At 37.9% G+C, this 25274-nt stretch overlaps 1 protein-coding gene across 5 annotated transcripts in view; it reads right to left on the bottom strand.

Annotated features, from left to right (window-relative positions):
- Positions 1-25274, bottom strand: part of LRBA (LPS responsive beige-like anchor protein) — a 358996-nt gene that overhangs the window by 317260 nt on the left and 16462 nt on the right. For all 5 annotated transcript variants that reach the window (XM_035113955.3, XM_035113959.3, XM_035113958.3 and 2 more), the window contains exons 3-11: positions 7317-7548; positions 7074-7174; positions 6369-6464; positions 4484-4605; positions 4236-4362; positions 3196-3315; positions 1627-1773; positions 887-1084; positions 290-423 (exon numbers count right to left, since the gene is read on the bottom strand). In XM_035113955.3, coding sequence (XP_034969846.1) covers positions 290-423; positions 887-1084; positions 1627-1773; positions 3196-3315; positions 4236-4362; positions 4484-4605; positions 6369-6464; positions 7074-7174; positions 7317-7548 — 1277 coding nt within the window. The remainder of the gene's footprint in view (positions 1-289; positions 424-886; positions 1085-1626; positions 1774-3195; positions 3316-4235; positions 4363-4483; positions 4606-6368; positions 6465-7073; positions 7175-7316; positions 7549-25274) is intronic.

Genomic DNA, 25274 nt, shown 5'->3' with positions numbered 1-25274 from the left:
TGCATTATTTGGAGGTAATTTTCCCCCGTAAGGGGAAACTTCCTCTCACAACGTCTTCACATTGGCTATATTTAGATGTGCATGTCCATCATTTAGTGTGCATTTTATTGTCAGCTTACTCTATCTAGAAAACATCTCTTCCAACTTAGACGGCAGAATAACAGTTAATAGGCTAACTGAAAGGTCAGGCATAAGAAATTGTTTACTACTGGAGAGTGCTAGTTTTTATAGAATGCAATAGACATCGCAAAACAAATTGGCAATCTGAAGAGCAAATAAAAGGTCTTACCAAACAGTTGTGTCAGGTTGATCCAGTGAATATTGCCTATAGTCCAGCTGTGCAAACAGAGGAAAAAGCACCTGCACTCCTCCAATTGAATGCATTGCACTTTGGATTGAATGGGTTATGACTGCTTTTACATCCTGTTAATACCAAGTTTGTACAAATTACAAATGGATATTGCATTTGTTTAACTACTTTGACTCATTCAAAATGCGACCTGAATGCTTCAATAGGATCTCCAAAAATTAAATTGTTACCTTGTTGAAATGTCACAGAGTGTGGGGGAACTTAAAGATGTGTGACAATAAACTTCAAAAGAAAAGCAGTTGAAACAACTTTGGGAATGGAAAATCTATCAGAAATACAAAGCGCTGGGCCTGTTCAGCTTTGAGGAAGGCAGGGGAGAGAGAGAGAGTATTATGACTGCACTCTACAAAACAACTACATTTGGCGACTGAGCAGGCTGTAAATCTAAATAAATAAACAAAACAGATGGACCTGAGTGCTTTTAAGGACTCAGTCAAACAGACTACAAAAGTATCCAAGGGAAAGAAAACAAAGGAAATCCACTCCTTCTTGAACTTGAAACCAATGCTAAAATACCTGAAGCATGAGGGCATGTGGTGAATGTACAAAGATGGAAGGGTTATCCTTGGGTGATGATTCTAGGCAGAGCTGTGCATCTGTAGCCCTTGGATTGTACGTAAAGGCAATACAATTAGAAAGCTTCCCGTCATACAGTAACAGTTTGTGATGGTCAGCAAGGAAAAGATCACTTTCTCCCTTGAATTTAAAAGTTCCCTAGAATAGAAACAAAAGGTAAAGTAGGCTAGAATCCAATTGGAAATAAAACTTGCACACATGAAATATTTCAAGACAGCTTAACCATGGAGATCTGAGGTGCATTTTTCTAAATAAAATTCATTAATTTGTGGCCCAAGGTCATTGTAGTTCTTTTAATTTTCTAGACATATGTTTTAAACAGTGTTTTCTTTTAAAGCATGGAAGTTTTTGCTTTTCATATTTTGTAGCAGAAAAGGAAGACTAGTACAGTATCTTTAGACACAGTCATGAATAAAAACTTATTTGCTTATATTTGTAACAGTGGCTTGTATGTAAAAAGTTATTTCTGATTTGCAGTTTAGCTTGCTAGCTCTGCAGGTGGTTTGCACAAATGCAAAACAAGACATTTGACAACCCACACATAACTTTCATAGGAGTGTTTAAAACTTTTTAAGTAAAATGCATTACAAACTAAAGTGTCTGTATTAGCTCTTTGCTGAAACCAGAAACACCGGAATGCAGTAAGGTTGTATTGAGACCTATATTGAGACAATAAATACCTTGTATCCAAGACCAAGCTGATAAATAGCAAAAATCTGAGCAGCATTGAGAGCCTCACTGAAAAGATAGACAGCTGTCATCTGGCCACAAAACACTCGATTGGCATCTGCTGTTTCTGAAGAACCCAGGAAACATTTATCAAATGTCTAGGAAAGAGAACAAAATATTAAGGAATAATATAAATGAGATCTATGTTAGCATAGTTCTCTTTTGGAAGGTAAGAATATACATCCAAGTTTCAATATTATGTATGGCTCATCAACATCACGTAGGTTCTACGAGCTGTGCATGTGGAAACCCAACTGACACAGAAGTCAAGGGGAAAGTCCCCTGTGCTCATGTGCACATCTATGATCTAATTCATTTGGGCTATAAGATATAGCCTGCAAAATTATATTTGATCATGGTTAATTCTCCATCCCTCTTCACACTTGACTAGTAAGTACAATGTGATGGGTAAGTTTGGTTCCGGCGTAGAGCATTTGCTTTGTATATGAGAGGTTCAAGTTTCAATCCCTGGCATTTTTAATTAAAATTATATCAAGCTGACAGGAAAGACCTCTGCCTAAGGCTGCTGCCATTTGTAAGAGGCTATACTGACTTTTTAAAAATCATTTTAGACACAAAATACACTGTAGCAATTCTTAAACTATCCAGGGCAATATTTCATATTTCATATTTTCCAGGATGTAGGCATAAACTTTGTGTCACTCAGCCACAGTTTTACCTGCTTTTGCCTGCAGATTATGACACAGCATATCTTTCCTACAACTTCAATACATATATATGGGTGGATAAATATGGTAATTCATTTCAGTGACTGGGACCAGACAAAAGTAAACGATGGAAGAAGTGTTTATTTAGGGGAGATAACTTAGGGCTCATATGAAAGATCACCGAAGGCAGATTAAAGCACTAGGCAGACTGATGCAGTCAAAACTGGAGATATCAAGAACTGGCAGAATAGGGGTGGAGAACTGAATCTGGCCAGTGGGCAGTATTGCTAACTTCCTCCACCTTTGGAGGGCTAAGGATGACATTGAGGGTCACCAATAGTACCAGCTCAGCCATTAGGTGGGGTAAGGCCACCTCTTCAGGTGCCCCTGTGGACACCCTGCCTTCCCTGCCACTTCCATTGGCATCAGTGCCAATTTTGGGCAAGATCTCGCCAATTTACATGCTGATGATGGTGCTGCTTCTCCACTGGCAGTGGCAGCAGTGGGGCAGAAATCTGCAGCAACAGGGCAGAGTGGTACTTCCTGTTTTGCCTCATGCAGTGAAATGGGACACACCGCTCCTGGTAACCCACCACATGTGATATCATGTGACCAATATATGCTCACAAAATTTAAAATAGAACTCTGAGGGCAAAGACACAGCCCTCAAAGTACTGATCATCTGATCATTGGGTATTGCATTGGGCTTAGCAAGACCTGCTAATAATCCAAGTGTTGTCACTTTGCCTGTGTGAGGGATTTATTTTTTTTAATTCCCATTTATACATTCTACCTCAAATTAAGCATCAAAAAGAAAGAGAGGAACACCTTTTGGAGTAGCAAGTTACTTACGTCACTGGTATTGACAAACCATGTTATCTCTCCATAAGATGCAAGTTCCCCATTCACATAACATCTGAGTTCACTGTTCTTCCAACGGTTATAGATATGCACTATAGTAACCATGTACCACTACATAAGAAATTTAGAAGAGTTAAACTAAATTTAAAGGTTTTTTTTCACCTGTTGAAAATTGTGCATTAGTTAGAAAAATAGAGAGAGAATTGGCATCACACACACTTTCCAAACAAGGGGGACAAAAGAAGACACAAAGGTTTGCATATGGTGATTTATATGTATGTGTCAATTATAACATAATTGCAGTAATTTAATTCAAAATACATCTCACCATAAATTAGACATCAGGTGACTTAGGTTGCTGTTCAGTCTGCAAAGCATTGGACAACATCACAACCCCTAATCTCCCTTTTTAAGGTTCATTATCTTGAATCAGATAGGGTTTGAGTGGTGCAGCCCTCAAACAGAAGACTGACCTTCCCTTACAGAGGACAGAATATTGTCATCTGTAAAGTAGGACATATGACCATCCTCATTAGAATAAGAAGCAATATTGCTGCCAATAATGCTTAAAATATAATGACCATAAACCAAACCAACACATCCAAAACTGATTCATTTTTTGTGGGCATTACTCGACTTATACTCTTTCCCTGAACAGTTTCACCAGTGTATCTGGCTTGCTGTGATATTTACAAGGAGGTAAACCCCTTCAAACTTAAGTTGCCATATGAAAAAGTAAAGCACACTGAAAAGGTAACAGAAAACCTGGACTCTAGATTATTACTTTTAATCATCATTTTTATACCATATTTAGAGACCTTTTCTTTCCTTTAACTGTAAACTAAACTCATATGCCAGAATCTTCTCTTTTCTCTCCTCAAACCAAATTTCAGAACATCTAGATGACAACAAATGTTATCATAACACCACTAGAACCAATGGCCATTAATTCCTGTAGAGCAGAGACTTAAACCTAATGTCTAATGGCATGCATTTAATGGGCATTTGCAGGACAACACATCTGAACTCACCTTTTGCGGCTTGAAATCAAATTTCACACAGTGCTGGAAGCCTTTTCCTTTTGATTTAATTGAGGTCACAACCAAACAGCCTCCAACGAAATGAGCAGAATACCCGAGTCCTTTGCTTGTTCGAAAACTGAAACAATTTATTTAAAATGATTAGATTCACAATTTATTCCCAGGTAGTTGGTGAGAGCAATCTTTAAAAGTAGACATAGATGAAACAGATTTCAGAAGACATAATAATGCATACATACCAATATAAGTAAGGCTTATCCTTGTCTACATTGATATTATTTACAGGATCCATTCTTAACCAAGTATGAAAAGTAAATCCATTCTGGTAGGGCCATTTGGCTATAGGAGGTAAGGCAATAGCCTAGAGGGGAAAAAACAAGTTTATATAAAGCAGTGAGGTACTTCAGAGCAATTCATTTGATTTGTAGAATCAGAAAGCATGCACAGGAAAAGTATATACAATTTAGATGTGACGGTATTGATTCCAAAGTTTGCCTTTTCACATTTAAATCATAAATATATATTTTGGCTCTTCCACATGAAAAAAAAATCTTTAAAATAGTCACAATTATTATATATGATACCCAATCCTAGAACTAGAAGTCCCCTTTTGTCCCAAGTGATGGCAACACTTGTTGCAAATAGAAGTGCTTTTTTTATTTTAGCCTGAAAGATAGCTCAGACATGAAGGCATTTGCCTTTATTAAGGGGGAAGCTGCAAGGACAAATCTTCAAATCAAAAAATAGTTTTCTGAAAGGTTTCTGTAACTGTGTGGTTTAAAGATGCTGACGACATTATTGATACAAATGAACACAGACATCAAAGAACCTGAATGTCAGCAGACTTTGCATTACATTGCTAAACTCTGTAGCTATTCCTGCCCAAACACAATGCCATAAATCTTCTAGAGAGGATATATCAGTAACCCACTCATATGTCTGAGGAAAACATTCCTTGAAGAACATGAGGGCAAAACATTTGAACCTAAACATTATTCCTTAATATATTTCGTCCTTAGTAACAGTTTTTTTATGTTTTATTTATACACCTATCAAACATTAGACAATATCTATATGTTACAGTTCGATATATTTTACAATGCTTTTATATTGTTATTCCTTTATTTCAATGTGATACACGAAGTTCCCCAAGTCAGTCCATAAGGATAAAAATAACTAATGTACAATTATTATTTTTACTTTTTAATAAGTTTTTTTTGTTATGATTTAAAAAGCCATGAAGTAATTAAGGAAGCAGCACAAAACATACCATGGTTCTAGAATTCATTAACATTTGACCTCCAGACTACCATATTCCAGGCCTTTTGAAAGGCACTGAAGATCTACCTGTTATCAAATAGTGGCAGGAGAACCACTATAGCAACTTGGCAAACTATCTACAGAAGCCACTTACTCTAATAAGTGTAAAATGCACCTAGTGCAAAGCGTGCTCTTTTTAAGAACACCTGGAGTTAAGTGGCAGCTTCCCTAGGAAAATGGCCAGAAAAATATTACTCATCAAAGCAGAGTTATCTTGATCAAGTTATCAAGAAGCACTAAGAAACAGCAAAGGCAACACACACACACACAGCCCAGTACAGGACAGTACAGCACAATAATCTCATTCTGAAAATATTTTAAAAAGCTACAACAATGGTTGCAATATTCCCATCAATGCTGTTTTCAAAGCATTGCTTACTGAGACTCAGGCTTGAAATGAGGTTCATTTAATTAGGCAAACCTCCCATGAGATTCTTATAAGTCATTATATTTAAAACAGTTCAATACAATAAACTGAGTTTTCATCAGGTAATAGACAGCAACCCTTATAGTTGTATGGTATTAGCAAACCACTATCAGAGAGAAACAAATACTTGAGCAATAAAATGTTTATCAAGAACATTTAAAATTTAACATTCATGTACATGTGTGTATGTTCAAGTTTCTAAAACCTGAGAGTGGAAGGAGGGCAGGTTGAAAGAGAAACGATCTGTGCTATTTTTACTGCCTTGTATTTGAGTGTCCTTAGAATAAAAGGAGCCTAATGAAAGCATGTAGGAAAAACAACCCAAACACATGAATTAAAGCGAAAAGAATAGAAACATAGGGGAAATAACTACTTACTGCAGCACTTTTTCCTGGAAAGTTGAAGAAGGCATCAGGACCATACTTCTGAGGCATGTGCTTTAACACAGACAACAGCTTTCCAGCATGTGGTGGCTGTTTAAAGAACGATTTATCATGTATTTAGTATTTTAATATAAAATTCAGCAAAACGATTGAACATTAACTATGAACTTTCGACAACACTTCTGCTGATTTGCACATTACCATAATGCTATCATACATAAATTATCTCATAAATCCTATTTGCCTTGGATGTCTAGAACCATCATTCTGAGTGGATGGTATTGGTTGCCAGTTAAGTTCTTACAATGTCAAATATGGGAATTATGCCCACCCCTCTGCCATCCAGCACCAAGGTAGTGAACCAATCACATGATAGGGCACCATACCATGGCATATGAATGTTGCCTAAATAATGTGTCTGTTAAGGGTATGGGCCCTTAAGAGCTGTCATTTCCAGGGATTTTGGCGCTTGAGTGCACATGTTAAACTGCATATTCAATTAACAACAACAACAACACTCCAAACAAGTACAGGTCACACAACCACATGCTGACCTGGTTACAGCCTTCCATCTAGGTTCAAGTCTTTTCATTAACCTTATGTATGAAATCAATGTATGAAGTCAATGAAATCAGTTTCAGTGAAATAAACATATTTTCTCTCCTTTTTGGCTAATGTGAAGTACAGTATTCTACTTACCCATTTTCCTTTGTCTCCCTGAAGTTTGCTGAAGTACAGCTTTAACTCCCGAACTGTCACACTGTAGCTTGCTAATACTCCCAGCATATCAACTAGGAGATCTAAGAAACGCAAATTATTAGATTTAGATTAATACCCAACTTTTTAAATTTTACCAGCAAAAAATGTTATAAAAAGGATTCTGTGTCAATTAAAGACACTATCACAGTTACTTCCAGTTTTAGGCTGATTGGAAATTCATACCTGCAATCATATTGTCAGCTTTATCAATCCTCTGGAGCACATGCTCAACAAGACCCACTTCTGTGCAAATTTGGAGATTTCGTATACTTTTCTTCAAGATGGCTGTAAACATGCTCCATACCTCAGCCTGGCAAGTGACTTCACATTTATCCAACAAGTCCACCATGCAAGTAATACTCTCTCCATCTTGTATAATAAAGTTCATTTCCAGATCAAAGGGACCTCCTACAAGCTTCAATTTAAAAAGAATAGGCATTAGTGATTTTCTCTATCTCCAGAATTATATGTTTAAAAGATTTACAACATACAATAGCAGCATTCCTTCCTTGAGGGTACACAGTAAGGATATGAGCAGACACCACTAGAAACTTTAGATTGCACATCAAATAAGTGCAGGCCGAATTAGAAATAAGTGTTACTGGGTGGAATCCAGAGTTATATGCACATAATGGGGTGGGTGGAAGCTAGCCACCCCTTGTCCCTATGACAGGATTCCCCAGGTCCTCAATAATGCTCCACTGAGGGGTTGGGGCTCTACTACATGAGGTGAGCACCCCCCACAAAAAAACTGGGCATGGCACCTTCCATGAGTGAAGCTCCTGCTTGAAGAAGTTGCTTCTGGCCAGTTTTCAGGAATCTCCCTATTACATGCACTTAGTTTTGAATCCAACTCATTGAGTCCAATGGGTCTTACACTCACATTTCCATCATTTTACGTTAACGATCTAGCAACCGGCATCAGTGTATATGATCAATGTATATAGGAAGCCAATGTCAGAGTAAGAACTATGAACCCAAATATTGTTTTCCAAGGAGCAATTTTAGAAACATTCCTTTTGACACATGACCGGTAGGTTACCACAGGTGTCCACAGGAATTTTGAGGGTGAGAGAGTGAATGCTACAAACAAACAAACCTAAATGGCACCTGATAATAGGACTATCATTTGTGGGTAGACTTGGCTCTGATAAACTTGTATTCTGGGTATGTTCATCCATCTGTTCTCTATGGGTAGACTGCTGTCCATCTGCCTGGTGCAGCTGTAATGTCTTTTCTCTCACCACTGAAACCCAGTTAAAAACACTGCACTATACCTTCAGAGTTGGATACAATAATGATGGAATTTATGTGCACTGGCATTAACAGAGTACTTTTTAAAATGTTTAGGAATTCAGAATAGTACTGTATCACATTTTTGTATGAAACGAGGCCTTAGTTAGAAAGATCACATGTTCCTGGTTTTGTTGCTGTCCATTGTGGTTAAGCTGACATGAGACTCCTCAGTTGCTACTCCACACTTAAGTTCCATTGAATTGGATAGGAAAGTGATCATCGCACTTATTTTGAGGGGACTAACATGATTAAGGCTGCGATCCTATGCACACTGATCTGAGTGGGACTCTACTGACAAGTAAACATGCAACAATCCTATACGCAATGCTCTTCTGCTCTCACTGCCCACTGTACTAACTCCAGTCTACTGCTGCCTGTGTATCTATACTCGTGGCTTGCTTAGCTATGTTCTTTTACACAGCACTTGGTGGTTTCTTCAACAGATCATCATAATACCCAGCCTGCAATGTCACCTGCCAGCTCGTCTGATGACAGGGTTTATCACACAAGAGCTGTATTTAATTCAGTGAATGACACCCCCTGGGTATATGAGGGTTAGCAGCAGAGATCTATTACTAAACAGAAACTAATCAGATAGGATTTTTTCATTAAAAATATATTCATTCAGATATAAGATTTGCCAAAACAGTCACTCTTCCTGGCTTTTCCCTGAATCCCAGCAGCTCCCACTCATTACTCAAGATCTGAAGTGTTAAAGATATACATGTTGGGGGGAAGCACATTTTTCAGCATTCTTAACATAAATCAGCAACGATGTCATGCACCTCAAGATTAGAAAACTATAGTGAGTGTATCTGAGATTCCTAAACAGAATACACGTATAATGGAAATGAATGAATGAATAAATAAATAAATAAATAGCACTCTAAATATTTCTCCTCTTTCACTCTTATTTCATTAATGAAATGAAGGAAGAATGGCACAGGTAACAACTTCTAGCAGGTGATAACTTTCTTCTGCCTCCATTAGCAGCAGTGGTGAATGTCAAACAAGTGAATGGAATTGGAATGTGGCCGGCTAGCTAGACCTAGTGGTGAGAGGGTCAGTCCTAGGGGTGTGTTTGAAAGCTGGTGATAGTGAAGATTCCTAGCAGCGATGGTCAATAGACACACATCATGTAACAGCGTCCAGGCACAATTTAAAACTATTTTTTACCTATAAATCCTAGGAGGGTTTGCAGTAAAACTAAAGGACTACTTTCACAACCTCCCATTGCAGTGCCCAGATCAGAGGGCAACTCCTGACTGACATATTGCTGCCATGTCACAAGTGATAACAAAGTAATGTTGGTTTTCTGGCTAGAAAACCTACCCTTACCATTTTATGCATACAACAGCAACAATCAAGTATTTGGGCTCAGTAGAAAGGCAGAGTCATGCAAAGAACTGCCAACATCTTGAAAGCAAATAATTTAAGGAAGCCATGTATGATTTTATGCTTATGAACCAACGATGGAATTATTCAGCTTTTCTGCCAATGTCAAGCACAGTGCAAAGTTGTTAGGAAAAAAATCCCTGGCTCACTAGCTTCTTAAAGTTCATTTCTGTGAGTTAATGTATTTTGTTTTAAGTGACCATCAACTACCATGCCAACACTTTACAGGCCATACATTCTGCTGTTAACTAAAATGACCTCACCTTCACCTCAATTCTCTACTACCTATCTTTCACTTTTGGCTACATGTACTATTGTCAGTAACTACCCATCCAAGAAGTTGACAAATTAGTTTTCCTATCTAATCTGCAAAGCACAAATAATTCAGCAGCATTAGAAGTAGAACACTTCTAGGACCAGACACTAGACTTAAATCTCCCTCATTTAAGTGTTTTATGAAATTACTTTAAGAAAATATGGGAAACAGTTAAATGCAATTTGTAGTGAATTTGATATACTGTTAATATGCAAAAATATTATAGATGCACGTAAGTGCACACCTATGCAGTATGTCATATTAACCCTTTCTAATGGCAATTTGAGACTGATCAACCTTCAAGACACAAATTTGTTGCCAAAGACAGGGATCGTAATCCTGGTCCGTACGCTGGCTAGTTATTATCCGAGCTGCAGTAATGGCTGTGCAGAGCAAAATGTAATCTCGTGAAATGTCACAGTAAGTTATGAATATCTGAGCAGCCTAATGCACCTTACTAGCCATGAAGTGTGAGGATGTAATCTTATTACCTTTTTTATGGTTGTATTTTTTTGAATAATGTAGCCTTTGAACTGATGTATAGTCTTTCCCTGCACTTTAGCATGATTTGGTCTCCCGTGTCATGCAGTTCATTTTTCAGAACTCCCCGATTCAATGTATTTTAAGTCTTAGGCTCAACTTCATAAACAATCTTTATAACAACCCACAGGGTGGCATAATATTTTCTCTCTCTAGATTGTGGTATAATGTGTAAGCATACAGCAGTGATTTTAAAGCAACACATTTGAAGCATTCAAATACATCTTCATAAGTTTTACATTTCATTTTAATATTTGCCTTGGCTATTCGTAAATTTAAGTAAGTCATAAATATATCAATACCTGCATGAATTCAAGAAGCAATGACAAGCTTTTGTAGTTGACATTTGTAGATTATGGGTCTCAGCCCCAATTCCACCCCCTCCAAAATCTCTACTATCCAGGGAGATTTCTTTACACCCAATATCATTATATACCAAAATAATGTTTAGGCAAACTTAGGCAAGTTAAGAGCTAGAAACCAATATCTATCTACATTATCAATTAAGAGTTTACGATTCAAAATATCAGTCACAGGATTTTAAATTAATGACAGCTACTGTGATAATGTGACATTAATTTGATGCACCTTACAAACAAAAACCTGTCTGAAAGTGAACGCCAATCAATCTAAGACATATTTATTTGATATATTTAAGGTATGAGCTGAACGAAGGTACAACTGTTGTGACATGAGTCAACAGTGTGATGCAGCAGCTAAAAAGCCAATGCAATTCTGGGCTGCATCAATAGGAGTATAGCATCTAGATCAAGGGAAGTGATAGTACCACTGTATTCCGCTCTGGTCAGACCTCACCTGGAATACTGTGTCCAGTTCTGGGCACCACAGTTCAAGAAGGATACTGACAAGCTGGAACGTGTCCAGAGGAGGGCAACCAAATGGTCAAAGGCCTGGAAACAATGCCTTATGAGGAACGGCTTAGGGAGCTGGGTATGTTTAGCCTGGAGAAGAGAAGGTTAAGGGGTGATATGATAGCCATGTTCAAATATATAAAAGGATGTCATATAGAAGAGGGTGAAAGGTTGTTTTCTGCTGCTCCAGAGAAGTGGACACGGAGCAGTGGATTCAAGCTACAAGAAAGAAGATTCCACCTAAACATTAGGAAGAACTTCCTGACAGTAAGAGCTGTTCGGCAGTGGAATTTGCTGCCAAGGAGTGTGGTGGAGTCTCCTTCTTTGGAGGTCTTTAAGCGGAGGCTTGACAGCCATCTGTCAGGAATGCTTTGATGGTGTTTCCTGCTTGGCAAGGGGTTGGACTGGATGGCCCTTGTGGTCTCTTCCAACTCTATGATTCTATGATTCTATGTTCTAAGTATACTTGTCTAGAAGAAAACCCCACTGAAATAAACCATTATGAAAATACAAGTTCTATTAAAAAAATTAAAAAAACACCCTGCATTTTAAAACACTGCAGAGGTACTATGTTATACACTGTAAACTTTTCCTTAATGGTAATAAAGAATATGCATAAATGTTTTCTAAATACAACTTTATACATTACTTTTCACACAGGTATGCATAATGCACAGAGTCAAATTTCACCTTGAAACTAGAATGAAACAGCGAATGACTGGTTGGCATTAAAAATTATGTATTGCTACCCAGATCATAGTTATGTAAACTGCAAGACAAGACATGCCTGAGGCTCATTGGGTTTTTCATGTCAGGTTTAAATGTTGGAAGATACAAATGTTTCAGACCATAAAAGGTGCATACACTATGATAAATACTAGCATCTGTGACTGCTGGCCAATCTTAACTTTCCTAATCCAAGATACAAGGCAACCACTGCAAGCTGCAGAATCTCTAGTTAAAAGAAAGAAAGAAAAGGGACAACTTAGCTGATGTTAATGAAAGTTAATTTTCATACCAGCTGGCTCAGACTTAAATACAAAGTATGGTCTGGCAGTACACAAATTATTGAAGTCTGCACATTGCGCTCTGTTCAACTTAATGTACTCTGATTTCTCCTCTCAGTTTTCTTTCTCCTCCCCCATCATCTTACACAGAAAGCAAAGGAATAACAGAGTTAGAATAACAAACCATAGAAACAATTAAAATTCTCACTATCACCAATAAACCATGCAACTCTAGCTTTCGGACACCCTAGGGTTTGCCCAAACCATGGTTTGCCCACTTTTCAGATATAACAGCAGCCTATGCATGGTTCGTTAAAATCAAAATGAAGAGGGGAAAGCAGGGTATGTGAGACTAGTGGGCAAGAGAAGGGAGCGTAAGACACAGATTCATTTATGTAGTGTCTGAAACAACACAATAGTCACATTTATTTTAAACATTATCTGATGAAGCCAACTCTCATTCATAAAAGCTTATGACATGTCTTTGAAGGTACCTCAAGACTCTTCGATGATTTTGCTGCAGCAGATTGAACGTGTCTATCCTTCTGGAAATTGGATCCAAAAATGGTGCTATTCCCTGTGCCCTCTATCACGTGGTTCCCAAAGGTCACCCAGTCTTTAAGAGGAGTTTTTCAGAAGGTGCAGGAGACTGCAATAGGAAGCCATGTTGCAGCAGCACACTTCTGTTCCCATGTCTTAGGCTTTAAGTCAACTACAGAGACCAAAGTAAAAGCTACTTAATGTAATTTTAATATCCTACGTTAAGCTGATATATTAAACATATCCATTATCCTTCTATTCAAATTTCCACACTGAACCGCCCTACATATAAAACCCACTCTCACAAAATAACCAAATTCGTAACCTTAGTTTAATCTAGACATAAGTACATCAAGGTAAAATTCTTGCCTAAAGTCATATGCAAAGTATGTGCCTTCCTATAGGAAATGAGATTTCCAAAATCCATTACATCACTGATTCATACATGAGCACTGAAAGCCAATAAATCACTTAAACTATGATACAGAGGTCCTTTAAAAATTTGCATTTACCTATAGTAAATACCGCCATGTTCTTTAATAGCTTGCTAGCGCAATCTTCGCAAACTACTGATTTATGGTTGTGACATATTTTCAAAATCAGAAATCCATCACTGTATGACATCTACTAGAAAGTCAGTTCAAGTTACATTACTCTAAATTTAAACTCTGTGTAACATGAAAGTCACATAGCAAAAAAAAACAAAAAAAAAACACCCTGTACTGTATTGCTTATTTTAGTTTCCATACTGTTCATTTCACTCTAGGAATATATGGAAGCTATTTGTTAATACACCACATCAATTTACAGGCCTACTCATAGAGGTTTCTCAACATTTCATTAGGAACATAATAATACACAAAAAGAAAATATTTCCTCCTAGAAATGAATGACGAATATCAAACCTGGAAGTAACAAAGGCTGAAAGCAAACAGTGGACATTTTCTCAAGATAACAACTGTCATGATTTCTTTTAGCAACTTTCCTGAAGAAGAGGTAACCAATGGGCTACCCTAAATTGACCTTAAAATTTCTATTTCTATTCAAGTTTGTGGGCCATATCCAACCCCTCAGCTCTGCCTATTGCAACAAGCTTCCATGCATGCCACAAGCCTTCCTCTTCCTCTCCTGTCCCCTCCAGCCTCCCATCCCATGCAACCTCAAAATCAGCTCCAGGGGGAGGAGAGGAAATAGAACTCCTGCTATACCTGTGGAACCTTGCCAGTGCACAACTGGATAAAACCCAAGACCAGCTAAGATGATTTTACTGAAAGAGGATGACCTTCAAAAAGACCTGCCACATGAGATGCTTGAATGAAATAACTGGCGAAGTTAGACGAACCACTTAATTGAAAATTCACACACAGATCTCCCTCAATCTTTAAATGGGAAAGATTCATTAAAATTTGTGAGTGGTTTTTTTTTTTCATTTAAAAAAACCCCTCAAGGTACAAAAGTTTAAAGTGTTTTTTTCAGCCACTATCTACACTGAATTAATGGCACTTTTATGAATTTTTAAATAACAAATAGGTATTTCTTCTCCAAACTTCCCTTGTTTTGTTTTCTCAAATGATGAAGCTTACAGTAACATTTCCCCCAATGCTCTTTCTAAGAGGGATACAGAGAATGGCTTGTTTTTAATGACTATTTTATCATCCTGTGCTCCATTGTGATGGACGAGGTATCACTGCATACACTCCAACTTGCCAAGCTTTGGGCAAACCATTTGTGCAAGAATTCTAGTTTTGTGTAAGCTACATGGCAACAAATGGCATACACTAAAATAATTGGGAAGGACCATAACACTGGTACTTAGTAGGGCTCCACCTATCTACACACTTCCATGGTGTGCATTTTCTCTCACACCAATGTTCTGAAGGTCCCACACACAAATGAGTACAGTGGTACCTCTACTTACGAATTTAATGCATTCCGAACGCACATTCGTAAGTCGAATCCCATAGGAATACATTGGGAGAAAAAATTCGTAAGTCGAAGCAACCCTATCTAAAAATCTGTACGTAGAAAAAATCCTATCTAAACTGCATCCAAGATGGCGGACGGAGCTCCGTTCATAAGTAGAAACATTCATAAGTAGAGTTATTTGTAAGTAGAGGTACCACTGTATAAGAAAGACAGAATGGAATGGAATGCAGGTGGAACATATCAATTGATCACCACAAGTATGCTTTGGATAGGCCCTTAACAAAGTACTCAAAACACTCACAAACTGTGACCCACAAAGCCAAATAAAGTTAGCTAGCTGTGCACTGTGGCCTGCCAAGTGATTGATAATCCCCCTGCCAGCAATGAAGTAATAACTTGAGGTTCCCCTGGTGACAGCCATGTATAGCTGGTGGGTTGCATTTCATTTTGTGGGTGACAAGCTGTTCAGACCTGCTCCTTTTGCTAGCTTTCATTCTTTTACATTTACCACTATTTGGGATACCAGAACTTTTCTGTAGATAATTGTGTAATCTGCACAGTCACCTACTATTTACCAAATAGTCAAGTTGGTTATGTGACACATTTGTTTAACGTCCATGCATTTGTCACCCAAATGCTTTGCAAAGGAACAAAGGAATAAAGAAAAAGCATATTTATAGGTATAATTAGATTATGTTGTCCATAGCTAACTAGAGAAGGAAAACATTTTGCCATGTATTCTTTTTTAAAAAAGGTACACAACATTTTTTAATTGCCTAGTTTATTTGCATACAAACAATAGTAGATGGCTCAGAACTCAATGCACATTTTCCCCAAATTAAAAAGAAAGTAAGGTGATGTGGACTGTGCTTCTCAATATATTTTGCACTGTGTAACCATAAAAGAGATGCCAGGAAAGTCTCACTAGAAGACAATCCAAAGTATTGGGCTAATTTATACATCGGGAAGCAGTCCTTTAGCTACTGGGATCCTAAACCACTTAGAGCTTTAAAAGTAACAACAGCACATTAAATTAAGCACTAGTTGTCAATGCAGCTGGTACAATGAGGAAATAACATGATGACTTCTGCCTAGTCCAGAGTAAATTTCAAGATCTGTCACAATCCAAGCCAGATTTCCACAGCCTCCTCAGAATGAGTTGATGAGGAGATATAAAAAAAATCTGCCTCTCTACATATTGGTTACAGTCATTGGTTACATGACTTCTCAAAAGAATATTTGGGGATTGAAATTATTTTGGTTGGAATTTAGTGTTTCTTTTTATATTGTTTGACTTCCTTTACAAGACAAAAAGTCATTTTCAAGTGTGGGGGGGCGGCAGCAAATGCCTGACATGTAGGCTGCAAAATGAGGGTGGGATGCACATGCAACCTGCAACATACAATATACTTCCCACCCCATACTAGCTGCACTTCAGGGATTCCTTATTTCATTGCAAAGCTATGAAGAGGAATTCTAAGCACATTCACTGGAACATGCTTAAAAACCCTTTGGACATTTGCACTGAATATGGGAAGGTCTGAAGTAGTGGTGATGAGTATCTGGTGATGAGCCTTTGATGCGCACCTCTCAGTCATTTGAAAAGGGATCATCAGGATTAAAAAGGATTTAAAAGAGCCCATCATGAGCAGAATGGCCAATATTTGTTTAGTATATAAACAAGCAAAGCAATGGTTACTCCTTTCCCCAATTCAATATTAGCACAAAGTAAACTTGCTCAGCTATTGCCAAAAAAAAGAGAGAGAGAAGAAATATACTGTGCAGGATGTTTTACTCAGCATACTGTTCCAATACTAGCACAGGACTGGAGAGATTATAAGGGCATGTCACTGTCTGCAGTCTATACAGTGGAAAGTACTCCACTAAGTGCCACACAAAATATGGTCCAGTATAAACAAAGGCAAGAAAATGTAAGGTTTAGTAATTCTGAATTAGGGGCCAGCACAATTGTCTTAGGCTATAATACAACACAGGATATTGGGTGGGCAAAAAAGGAAGAAGCTGCAGCTGTAGCTGCAATATCTGAGATCACTGTGTGGAAAAATTCTTCTCATTCATTCTTCTCTCTCTCTCTCTCTCTCTCTCACACACACACACACACACACACACACACACACTGCTTATAGGTTTATGTGTGTACACTGCATTACAGATTACACAGCCTTACAGTTTAGTTTGAGAACCATTCCCTCCCATTTAAACACAAAAATATTTTCATTAAGATGACATGTTAAGTTAAGAATACAGATTTAAAAGGTCAAGTTTCCTCTGCTAATTGTTTAAATTTAGGTCTCCTCGAATTTTTTCTTATCCTAGAATTCACAACTGTGAAAAAATTGCATTATCTTGTTTCTTTATAACTGTTTCCTCAAAACTAATTTACACCCTATTCTTAAGTAGCATAGGTTTCAAAAAGTTAAAATACTCTGCCTCGCTATAAATGTACCACAATCAGACTATGTCCAGAGTTTATTCAAATGTTATTTTTATTTTACATTTTTTATGTCCTAGTAAGTATACTTCCTGACCGAAGTAGTTATCAGTAACCCCTAAATAAACCATGATATAACACAAAACCAATGCACCGTCAGCACATCCTTGCATATGTGAGAAGTCTTGCACACAATGTAAACTTAATTTTAGGATTTCCACTGCCTGAAAAAATTACAGCTTCTGCACCCTTCCCCACTATTTATGCACCGTATTTTTCATGTGTAACACACACACACACACACACACACACACACCATGTATAAGACGCCCCTTATTTTTGGGGACTCAAATTTAAGAAAATGGGGGGAGATGTCCCAGAGTTGTTGAGCTTTTTCTGGGGAGGATTGCCCTCCCCAAAGTTGTTGAGCTTCTTTTGAGGATTGCCCATAGTTGTGGAGCTTTTGCGGGTGGGGATGCAGAAAGTCACTAACCCGACAGACAAACACTCACAATCGCTCGGGTTACAGAATCATACCAGCGTCTGCCCACTCACAGCATCCCCTATTGCCGCAGCGCCAGCCAATCCACAGCAGCACTTCACGCAGCCACCAATCACCCACCAAATTACCGCTTACAAGCTGCAGCTCACGGCTGCAATCAATCACCCGTCCCCGCCTATGCACTATCTGTGTATAAAACGACCCCAATCTTTTAACATTATTTTTGAGTAAAAAAAAGGCTTGACTTATACACGAAAAAGTACCGTAATTACTTTGAGCAATTAAAAAATGCTTCTGTTTGGAGATAGCACTGATGACCTCATTGGTATACTGAAATCCTACACAGTAGCAAACCTTCTGCCAGATTCTGAGTAGATACAGGAAATGACATACTGTGCAGCCCATATGTGGGCACATACTCCCTTCTTCCAGAGATACATGTTGGAAAGTCAGTGCTGCAGGTTGTCAACGCACAACAGCACAAAGCTAGTAGAACTGGAGACTTCTATAAAATGGCTTTTAAAAATAATAACCCTAAGACTCTAGCTCACTAACATTAAATCTGTTTGGTCTTTGAAGGTGTTACTAAACTTGCTTTTGCTACAACACGCCAGCAGAGCTATGACTTGTGCAAGTGATCCTGTCCCTAGGTACACAATTATGTGACCAAAGGACTACGACATCAGAAACCAACGAAGAAAGAAATTATACACCAAGTACATTGTGCTAGATCACAGGATGTGCTGACCTGTTTGTATCAGTGGATGTTTGTGGCAATTGTATTTTAAGTTAGGATGCCAGACTAGACAATTTCCTTTAGTTATTCCAGGACAGAATCATAGAACCATACAGCTGGAATGGACCCCAAGGGTCATCTACTCCAACCTCCTGCAATGCAGGAATCTTAACTAAATGATACATGACAGATGGCCATCTAACTTCTGCTTAAAAACCTCCAAAGAAGGAGAGTCCACTTGTCATTTAAGTTCATCACTCTTTGGTCACAAACTGTTACATTTGAGAAAGACTTTTCTTTTTTTCTGTACAGTGAAGAGACAGTATAGAGGCAGGAAGCAAAACTATAACACATCTGGACCCTATGAAGCATTTAGCCAATTAGAGAAAATAAAATAAAAAGCTCCAATGTGGCAGTCTATAATTACTTAAAATTCCCAGAACAGATTTTTAAATTTTTAAATTTATTTTCCAAATTTCCATTCTATTCAGAAGCACGCAGAAAATACAACTGAAAAGTAATAAAAACAGGAACAGAGATCTCACCCTGAAGAGCAGAGGTCAGGCCTTTTCTCTTTCAGACGATCTGTAGCTGGGTTCCTTCAGGGATATTTTTGGGGAGGGTATAGGGGGCACGAAAGCGAAAGAAAAGCCTATTTTGCGAATGGACTTCTACTCAGAACAACTCTGGATCCAACCTATTGTCAGTTTCTATATTATTATTATTATTATTATTATTATTATTATTATTATTATTGATTTCTATACTGCCCTTCATTCAAAGATTATGAAGGATGAGGATGAGGACAATTACTACTGCAATTTACTACCAGCCCTTCACCATATGGTCCCATTACAGCAATTAAAACACAATATTAAAAATAAAATATAATATTAAAAACAGTTTAAAACAATCTACAATTACAGAAATAATCTGGGTCCTAAAAGTATGCATGTAGATGTAATGCAATACTGTACACTCATGCCATTCAAAATACAAATATAGAACGACCACAGTTTCTGCATCAACTTAATCAAGAAAATGGCTATTGTGAGCAGGGAGGTTTTGGAGTACAATGGTGCCTCGCTAGACGAATGCCCTGTAAGACGAATTTTTTCGCTTAACGAAGAGATTTTTCGAGCGGAGGTTGCCTCGCAAGACGAATTCGTTTTGTGAAAAATTCGTCTAGTGAATTGCGGTTTCCCATAGGAATGCATTGAAATTCAATTAATGTGTTCCTATGGGCAAATAAAAAATCAATGCATTCCTATGGGATTCGCTAGACGAATTTTTCGCAAAACGAATTGACTCACAGAACGAATTAAATTCATATGTGACTACTATTAAAGAGTGTAACACACATAGCTAAAGAAAGCCCTGTTATGAATACGTGCTGTTGAACAGTATTCTGGTGCGATTGTATGTCCACAACGACCCAACAATACACTCTAATTAATTTAACAATACTGTACTGATATTTCTTGAAAATCGTCCAATACTTTTAATTACCACTGTTAACTAATGTATTGCTGCATTTTTGAACTAGTTATTCGGTCATGTTTACTTAAGACTATTCCACAATTAAACAATGTCTTCAGGTATTCTTTTATTAATATAACATAACAATGTAACTTTGTTTAAGTTAAAATGTATGAAATGATATGTGTCAAACATATAAACATAAGAATCTGCCACATAAAAAGCAAAAGGGATGAGCACCATCTCATGGGCATTGGAGGTAATGAAAGAAGAAAAAACATATTTGCAAGTCTCCTGCACTGTACTCATATGTGAAAGTATCCACTTGATTCTCTAAAATTCTTCAAAAGTATACAAATAATTTAACTGGTTTTTAAAATGTAATTTAAGAGAAGAACTGACAAGGCTTTCCTACCATTAATCTAAACATATACTGGTAACATGTAAAATTTAATCCATTAAATCCTATAGGAAATATTCTACAGGTTTTAGATTACCAAAGCTACAACCCCTATTGGAAGTACCTGTAAACAGAGTGAGATTTATCTTCATGTAAACATGCATAGGACTGCAATGCAGGCTATTAGTTATTTTTTTTTGGGGGGGGAGCGGAAATATGAACACACCACTGAAGCTGCCAGGGTAACTTTTTTTTGTCAAGCTTAGCTTAATTTAGTATAGAATAACTAATGCTATTCTAGGCTGCAACAACAGAAGTATTGTGTCCCGATCAAGGGAAGCAATAGTCCCACTCTATTCTGCCTTGGGTACTGTGTCCAGTTCTGGGTGCCACAATTTAAGGAGGATACAGTGGTACCTCGGGTTAAGAACTTAATTTGTTCTGGAGGTCTGTTCTTAACCTGAAACTGTTCTTAACCTGAGGTACCACTTTAGCTAATGGGGCCTCCTGCTGCTGCTGCCCCCGCCGCCGCACCACCGGAGCACGATTTGTGTTCTCATCCTGAAGCAAAGTTCTTAACCTGAGGTAGGAGGAGGAGGACCAAGATGGTCAAGGGTCTGGAAACCAAACCTTATGAGGAGTGGTTGAGAGAGTAAGAGCTGTTAAGACAGTGGAATGAACTCCCCCTGGGTGGTGGTGACTTTCCTTCCTTAAAGGTTTTTAAGCAGAGGTTGGATGTTCATCTGTCATGAATGCTTTAGTTGAGATTCCTGCATTGCAGGAAGTTGGGCCAAATGACCCTCAGGGTTCTTCCAACTCTACAATGTGTTTCTATGATTCCATGTATGGTGGGCTTTTGCTTTTATTTTATTTTTATTTTTTCTCTCTCTTTCTATATCTATATGTTACACACAGAGAGAGAGAGAGAGAGAGCGCACTTTATTTAATCAAGCACACTTTACTTTGGAAGTAAATTAATACTGCTTCTTCACAATACCCTTCTTAATTTTTGTACAGTATAGAAAAATAGTAAACCATAAAATACAATTAATTCCATTAAATTTGATCAAAGTACTCCTTGTTTCACCAAAACGGCCCTTGCTCATTTCCTTTAAGCTATCTGTTTTACGTGTACTAATTTAAGTACTGATATCTTCCAGTACGGTTACCCACTGACCTGAAATTTTACCCAGTAATAGCAGTACTCAGAGAAGTCCCACACCAGCTTCTGTGTCAGTTCAAGTTACAAACACCTGTCTACTGCCGTAACAGTTTGGCAACACACTCTTAGAGGAAATTATTATAACAATGTCATGTTTATACACTGGTGCTGTCTGTCCTCAATGAAAGTGTTCACAAAAGGAAACTGTATCAACTTCTGATGCTAGGAAAATGTTCACAATAGACTGCAACAATTAACAATTAAACATGAATGCATAGCTGTGTGTAAAAACTATTTTTACACACTTCCAAATAGAGCTCTTTAATTTAATGGACATGTTTGGACTAAAGCCATCAGTGTTGTGAGCAGTGCTATTTTTTCTAAAAAAACAGGTGCCGGAACTCACTACAGACACGTACCTCATTCTCTTAGAATGGCAATGGTGAGGTGCCTGAACCCACCTGAGAGATGCTGGAACTGAGTTCTGGCTGAAAAAAAGCCCTGATTGTGAGCAGCCTCTGAATGGACCTAAGAGGAACATGACATGCAGAGAGGGTTCTTCTTGCTCTATATTATTTTTAAAAGTTTAGAGGGGGGAAATCGGTAAGTTATGGTGTATGAAGGTAGGAAACGCCTTGCTGGATCCAGCCAAAGGATGAACTAGTTCTGCAGTCCATCAGATGCTTATATGAAGCCAACTAGTAGGACCTGAGTACCCTCCTCATTTGCAATTCTCAGCAGCCAGTAGTCAAGAGGTATACTAGCTCCCATAGTGGAGGTACAGCATAGACATTGTGGCTAATACTTATACTCCATAAATTTCTCTGATTCCCTTTCAAAGCCATATGACATACAAAACATTTTCCTTTATTCAGAATGCAAAGCAATTTACAGAGATTCAGATTGTCTACTAAAAATGAGGAACACTACCTCCAAAGCATTTCATATGGCTCACTAAATAATCAAGAGCATGGAACCTGGAGCATTATAAATGGAAGGTGAAATATGCAATTTTGAACATACTTGTTATGCAAGGTCACGGCCTTACTCCAATGCTGGTATGCACAATTCAATTAACTCAAGTTGTTAATTCAAGAGGCACAAACTGCCACATTAAGGGAACAAAATAGTTTTCTGCCTGTGCAATGGAACTTCTTCCTCTCCATGCTCCCCCCCCCCAAAAATACCGTAATCCAGAGGGTTAGTTGAAAACCTAGGGCGCAGCCCAGGAGTACAAGAACAGATAGGAGCAAAGCAGCCGGAAGCTTCTCTCCAGGGCCCAGTGTGGTCCCAGGAAGCTACAGCTTGGCTTACTGTGATGTGCAAACCAAGTCAATGTTCAAGTTGTCTAAATGAGATTTAATTGTATTTATAAACTAACCAAACAAAAACAAATCTAAAATAAATTCTGTTGAAAATGAAAGAATACTCCTTTTCTAGATTTGTTATTGGAGTTATAAAGGGCTATGAAAGAACATGTGCTATGACTGGCATTCAACTGAGTTTTACTCAGAGTAAAATTTACTCTGGGTAAAACTTGAACATGCAATGTTACAACAGAAGCAGGGATTTGATCTACCAAAGGGGATTCCCACCAGCTTAATCAATTGCTGTCATGCGTCAACAACAATTTAGGCTTGCTAATACCTACTGTCATGCAACAGTCCCAATTCCCCTTTGTTACTTGCCAGGTTTGGTTTAGTCTCACTGGTTGCAGCTGTGAGCTGTTCTCTGTCTGTTACCAGTGTGATAGTTGCTTGTGTTAGTATGTTTTGTTAGTACTATTTCCTAATAAAGGGATAGCCTTTTTGAGAGCCTCCCTGTCCCTGTTGTGAACAAGGCCTATTAGGGCATGGAAGCCTGAGTCAGTACTCCACCCCTGGAACTCACAAGGAAACAATTTTGTGAACAAATTTGTAACAATACCTAGTTTTGGCTGATATTCAAACTACAGTACTTACAAATTGTGAAATATCCAGTGAATGAAGGTGCAATTTGCACACACGTTTTAATCAGCTTCCACATTTAAAGAGACTTCCACATTTAAAGACTAAATAGACACGAGTCTCTCAGAGTGCAAAATGGAAATATCCCTAGGCATAGCTAGGGTGGTGGTAGCAGTGGTAGGACTTTGGGTCTCAACTTTCCAGCAGTGCCCTGTGCAATGCTAAAATCCACGCTGCACAGATTTGAACTGCCAACCTTCTGATCAGCAAGCCCAAGAGGCTTGGTGGTTTAGACCACAGCGCCACCCACTCCCTACAATTACCTTTATGGTACTGTACTTATTTCAACAATATTGCTGAGCTGTACAGACTAAGATAGACAATTAATTAGACAACACTAATTTGTACAATTTTAAAGGACTGGCATCTCATTTTTGGAGTAATGCTCTAGCAGAAAGCGTTGTGAACAATTAAGCTGTTTAAGTAGGTCTTTGATAACTACAAGCTACTTCATTACAACAAAGCTGTGCAATTTATTGACAATATGTCTTGTCCTAGTCCGTACAATTGTAACAGAAGAGCATGCAAAGGGTTTGAAATTTACAGAGAACATGAAAAAACTATTCTGAAAATGGTTAATTGAGATCAGATGCACAGGCTACAAGACAGTCAAATCAATTTTGACGAGGCTTTGTTTATTCATTGATACATCTCAGAAAATAGTTACAAGAAGTAGAAGAATAATCAAGAACCCATCCAATTATTGTGTCAAACATTCACAGTTGGCCAAAGAGCCCATTTTGTATCAATAAAATTATAAGATCACTGTTATTTCCGTGTCAAAGATTACAGCACAGCTAGAAAATGCATTAAAAAGAGGCTGGGAAAATCAGCGCCCCGGTGAGAGAGGGGAGGATGCAAACAGTTGGGGGGCAGAAAGATGATGAAAAGGTGCAAAGATATAAAGTGATGGGATTACAGAAGAGGGGGGCAAGAGTTCGGCAAAAGTTGGTATGGGACAGACTAGGGGTGGGTTGAGGGGTTCTGGATTATCTGGTATTGTCTGAAATAATATGGTCTGATCTCGGAATGTATTAAGGATTGTATGAAGAACCTGGCTGATACATCTGGAGACTTCGATTTCAGGGAGGGGGGGGCGGGAACTTTGTTGTGTGGGTGGAAGTAAATGGGTAATAAATTTGGATGCGAATCTTATATATTTTTGGGTAAGGGAAAGAGATTAGGGATTAGATAATAATAATTTTGGAGAGAGGATGTTAAGAGAAAAGAGGTCAAAGTATAAGGAGAATGGATAATAGCAATGAAAAAGTTGAAACTTAGAAAAAAGAATGTGAAGTTAGAATGGGAAAATGCGAGAACTATTTTTAACAATAAGAACTCAAGAAGGGGAAATGAGGAAGCCTGAATCTGGTTTTTTTTTCCTGTCTTTTTTCTTTTTTTTTATTGTTGTATTTTTCTTTTCTGTGCCTTTTTCTTTTTTCCTGTATTTCTTGTTAAAATCTAATAAAAATTATATTAAAAAAAATGGATTGAAAACTGGTAACAAACAAA

The sequence above is a fragment of the Zootoca vivipara genome, chromosome Z1 (genome assembly GCF_965207765.1).
Source record: "Zootoca vivipara chromosome Z1, rZooViv2.hap1.1, whole genome shotgun sequence".
In the NCBI taxonomy this organism is placed as follows: Eukaryota; Metazoa; Chordata; class Lepidosauria; order Squamata; family Lacertidae; genus Zootoca; species Zootoca vivipara.
Note: the sequence above shows the minus strand (reverse complement) of the source record. Positions and strands in the feature narration are given on the sequence as shown.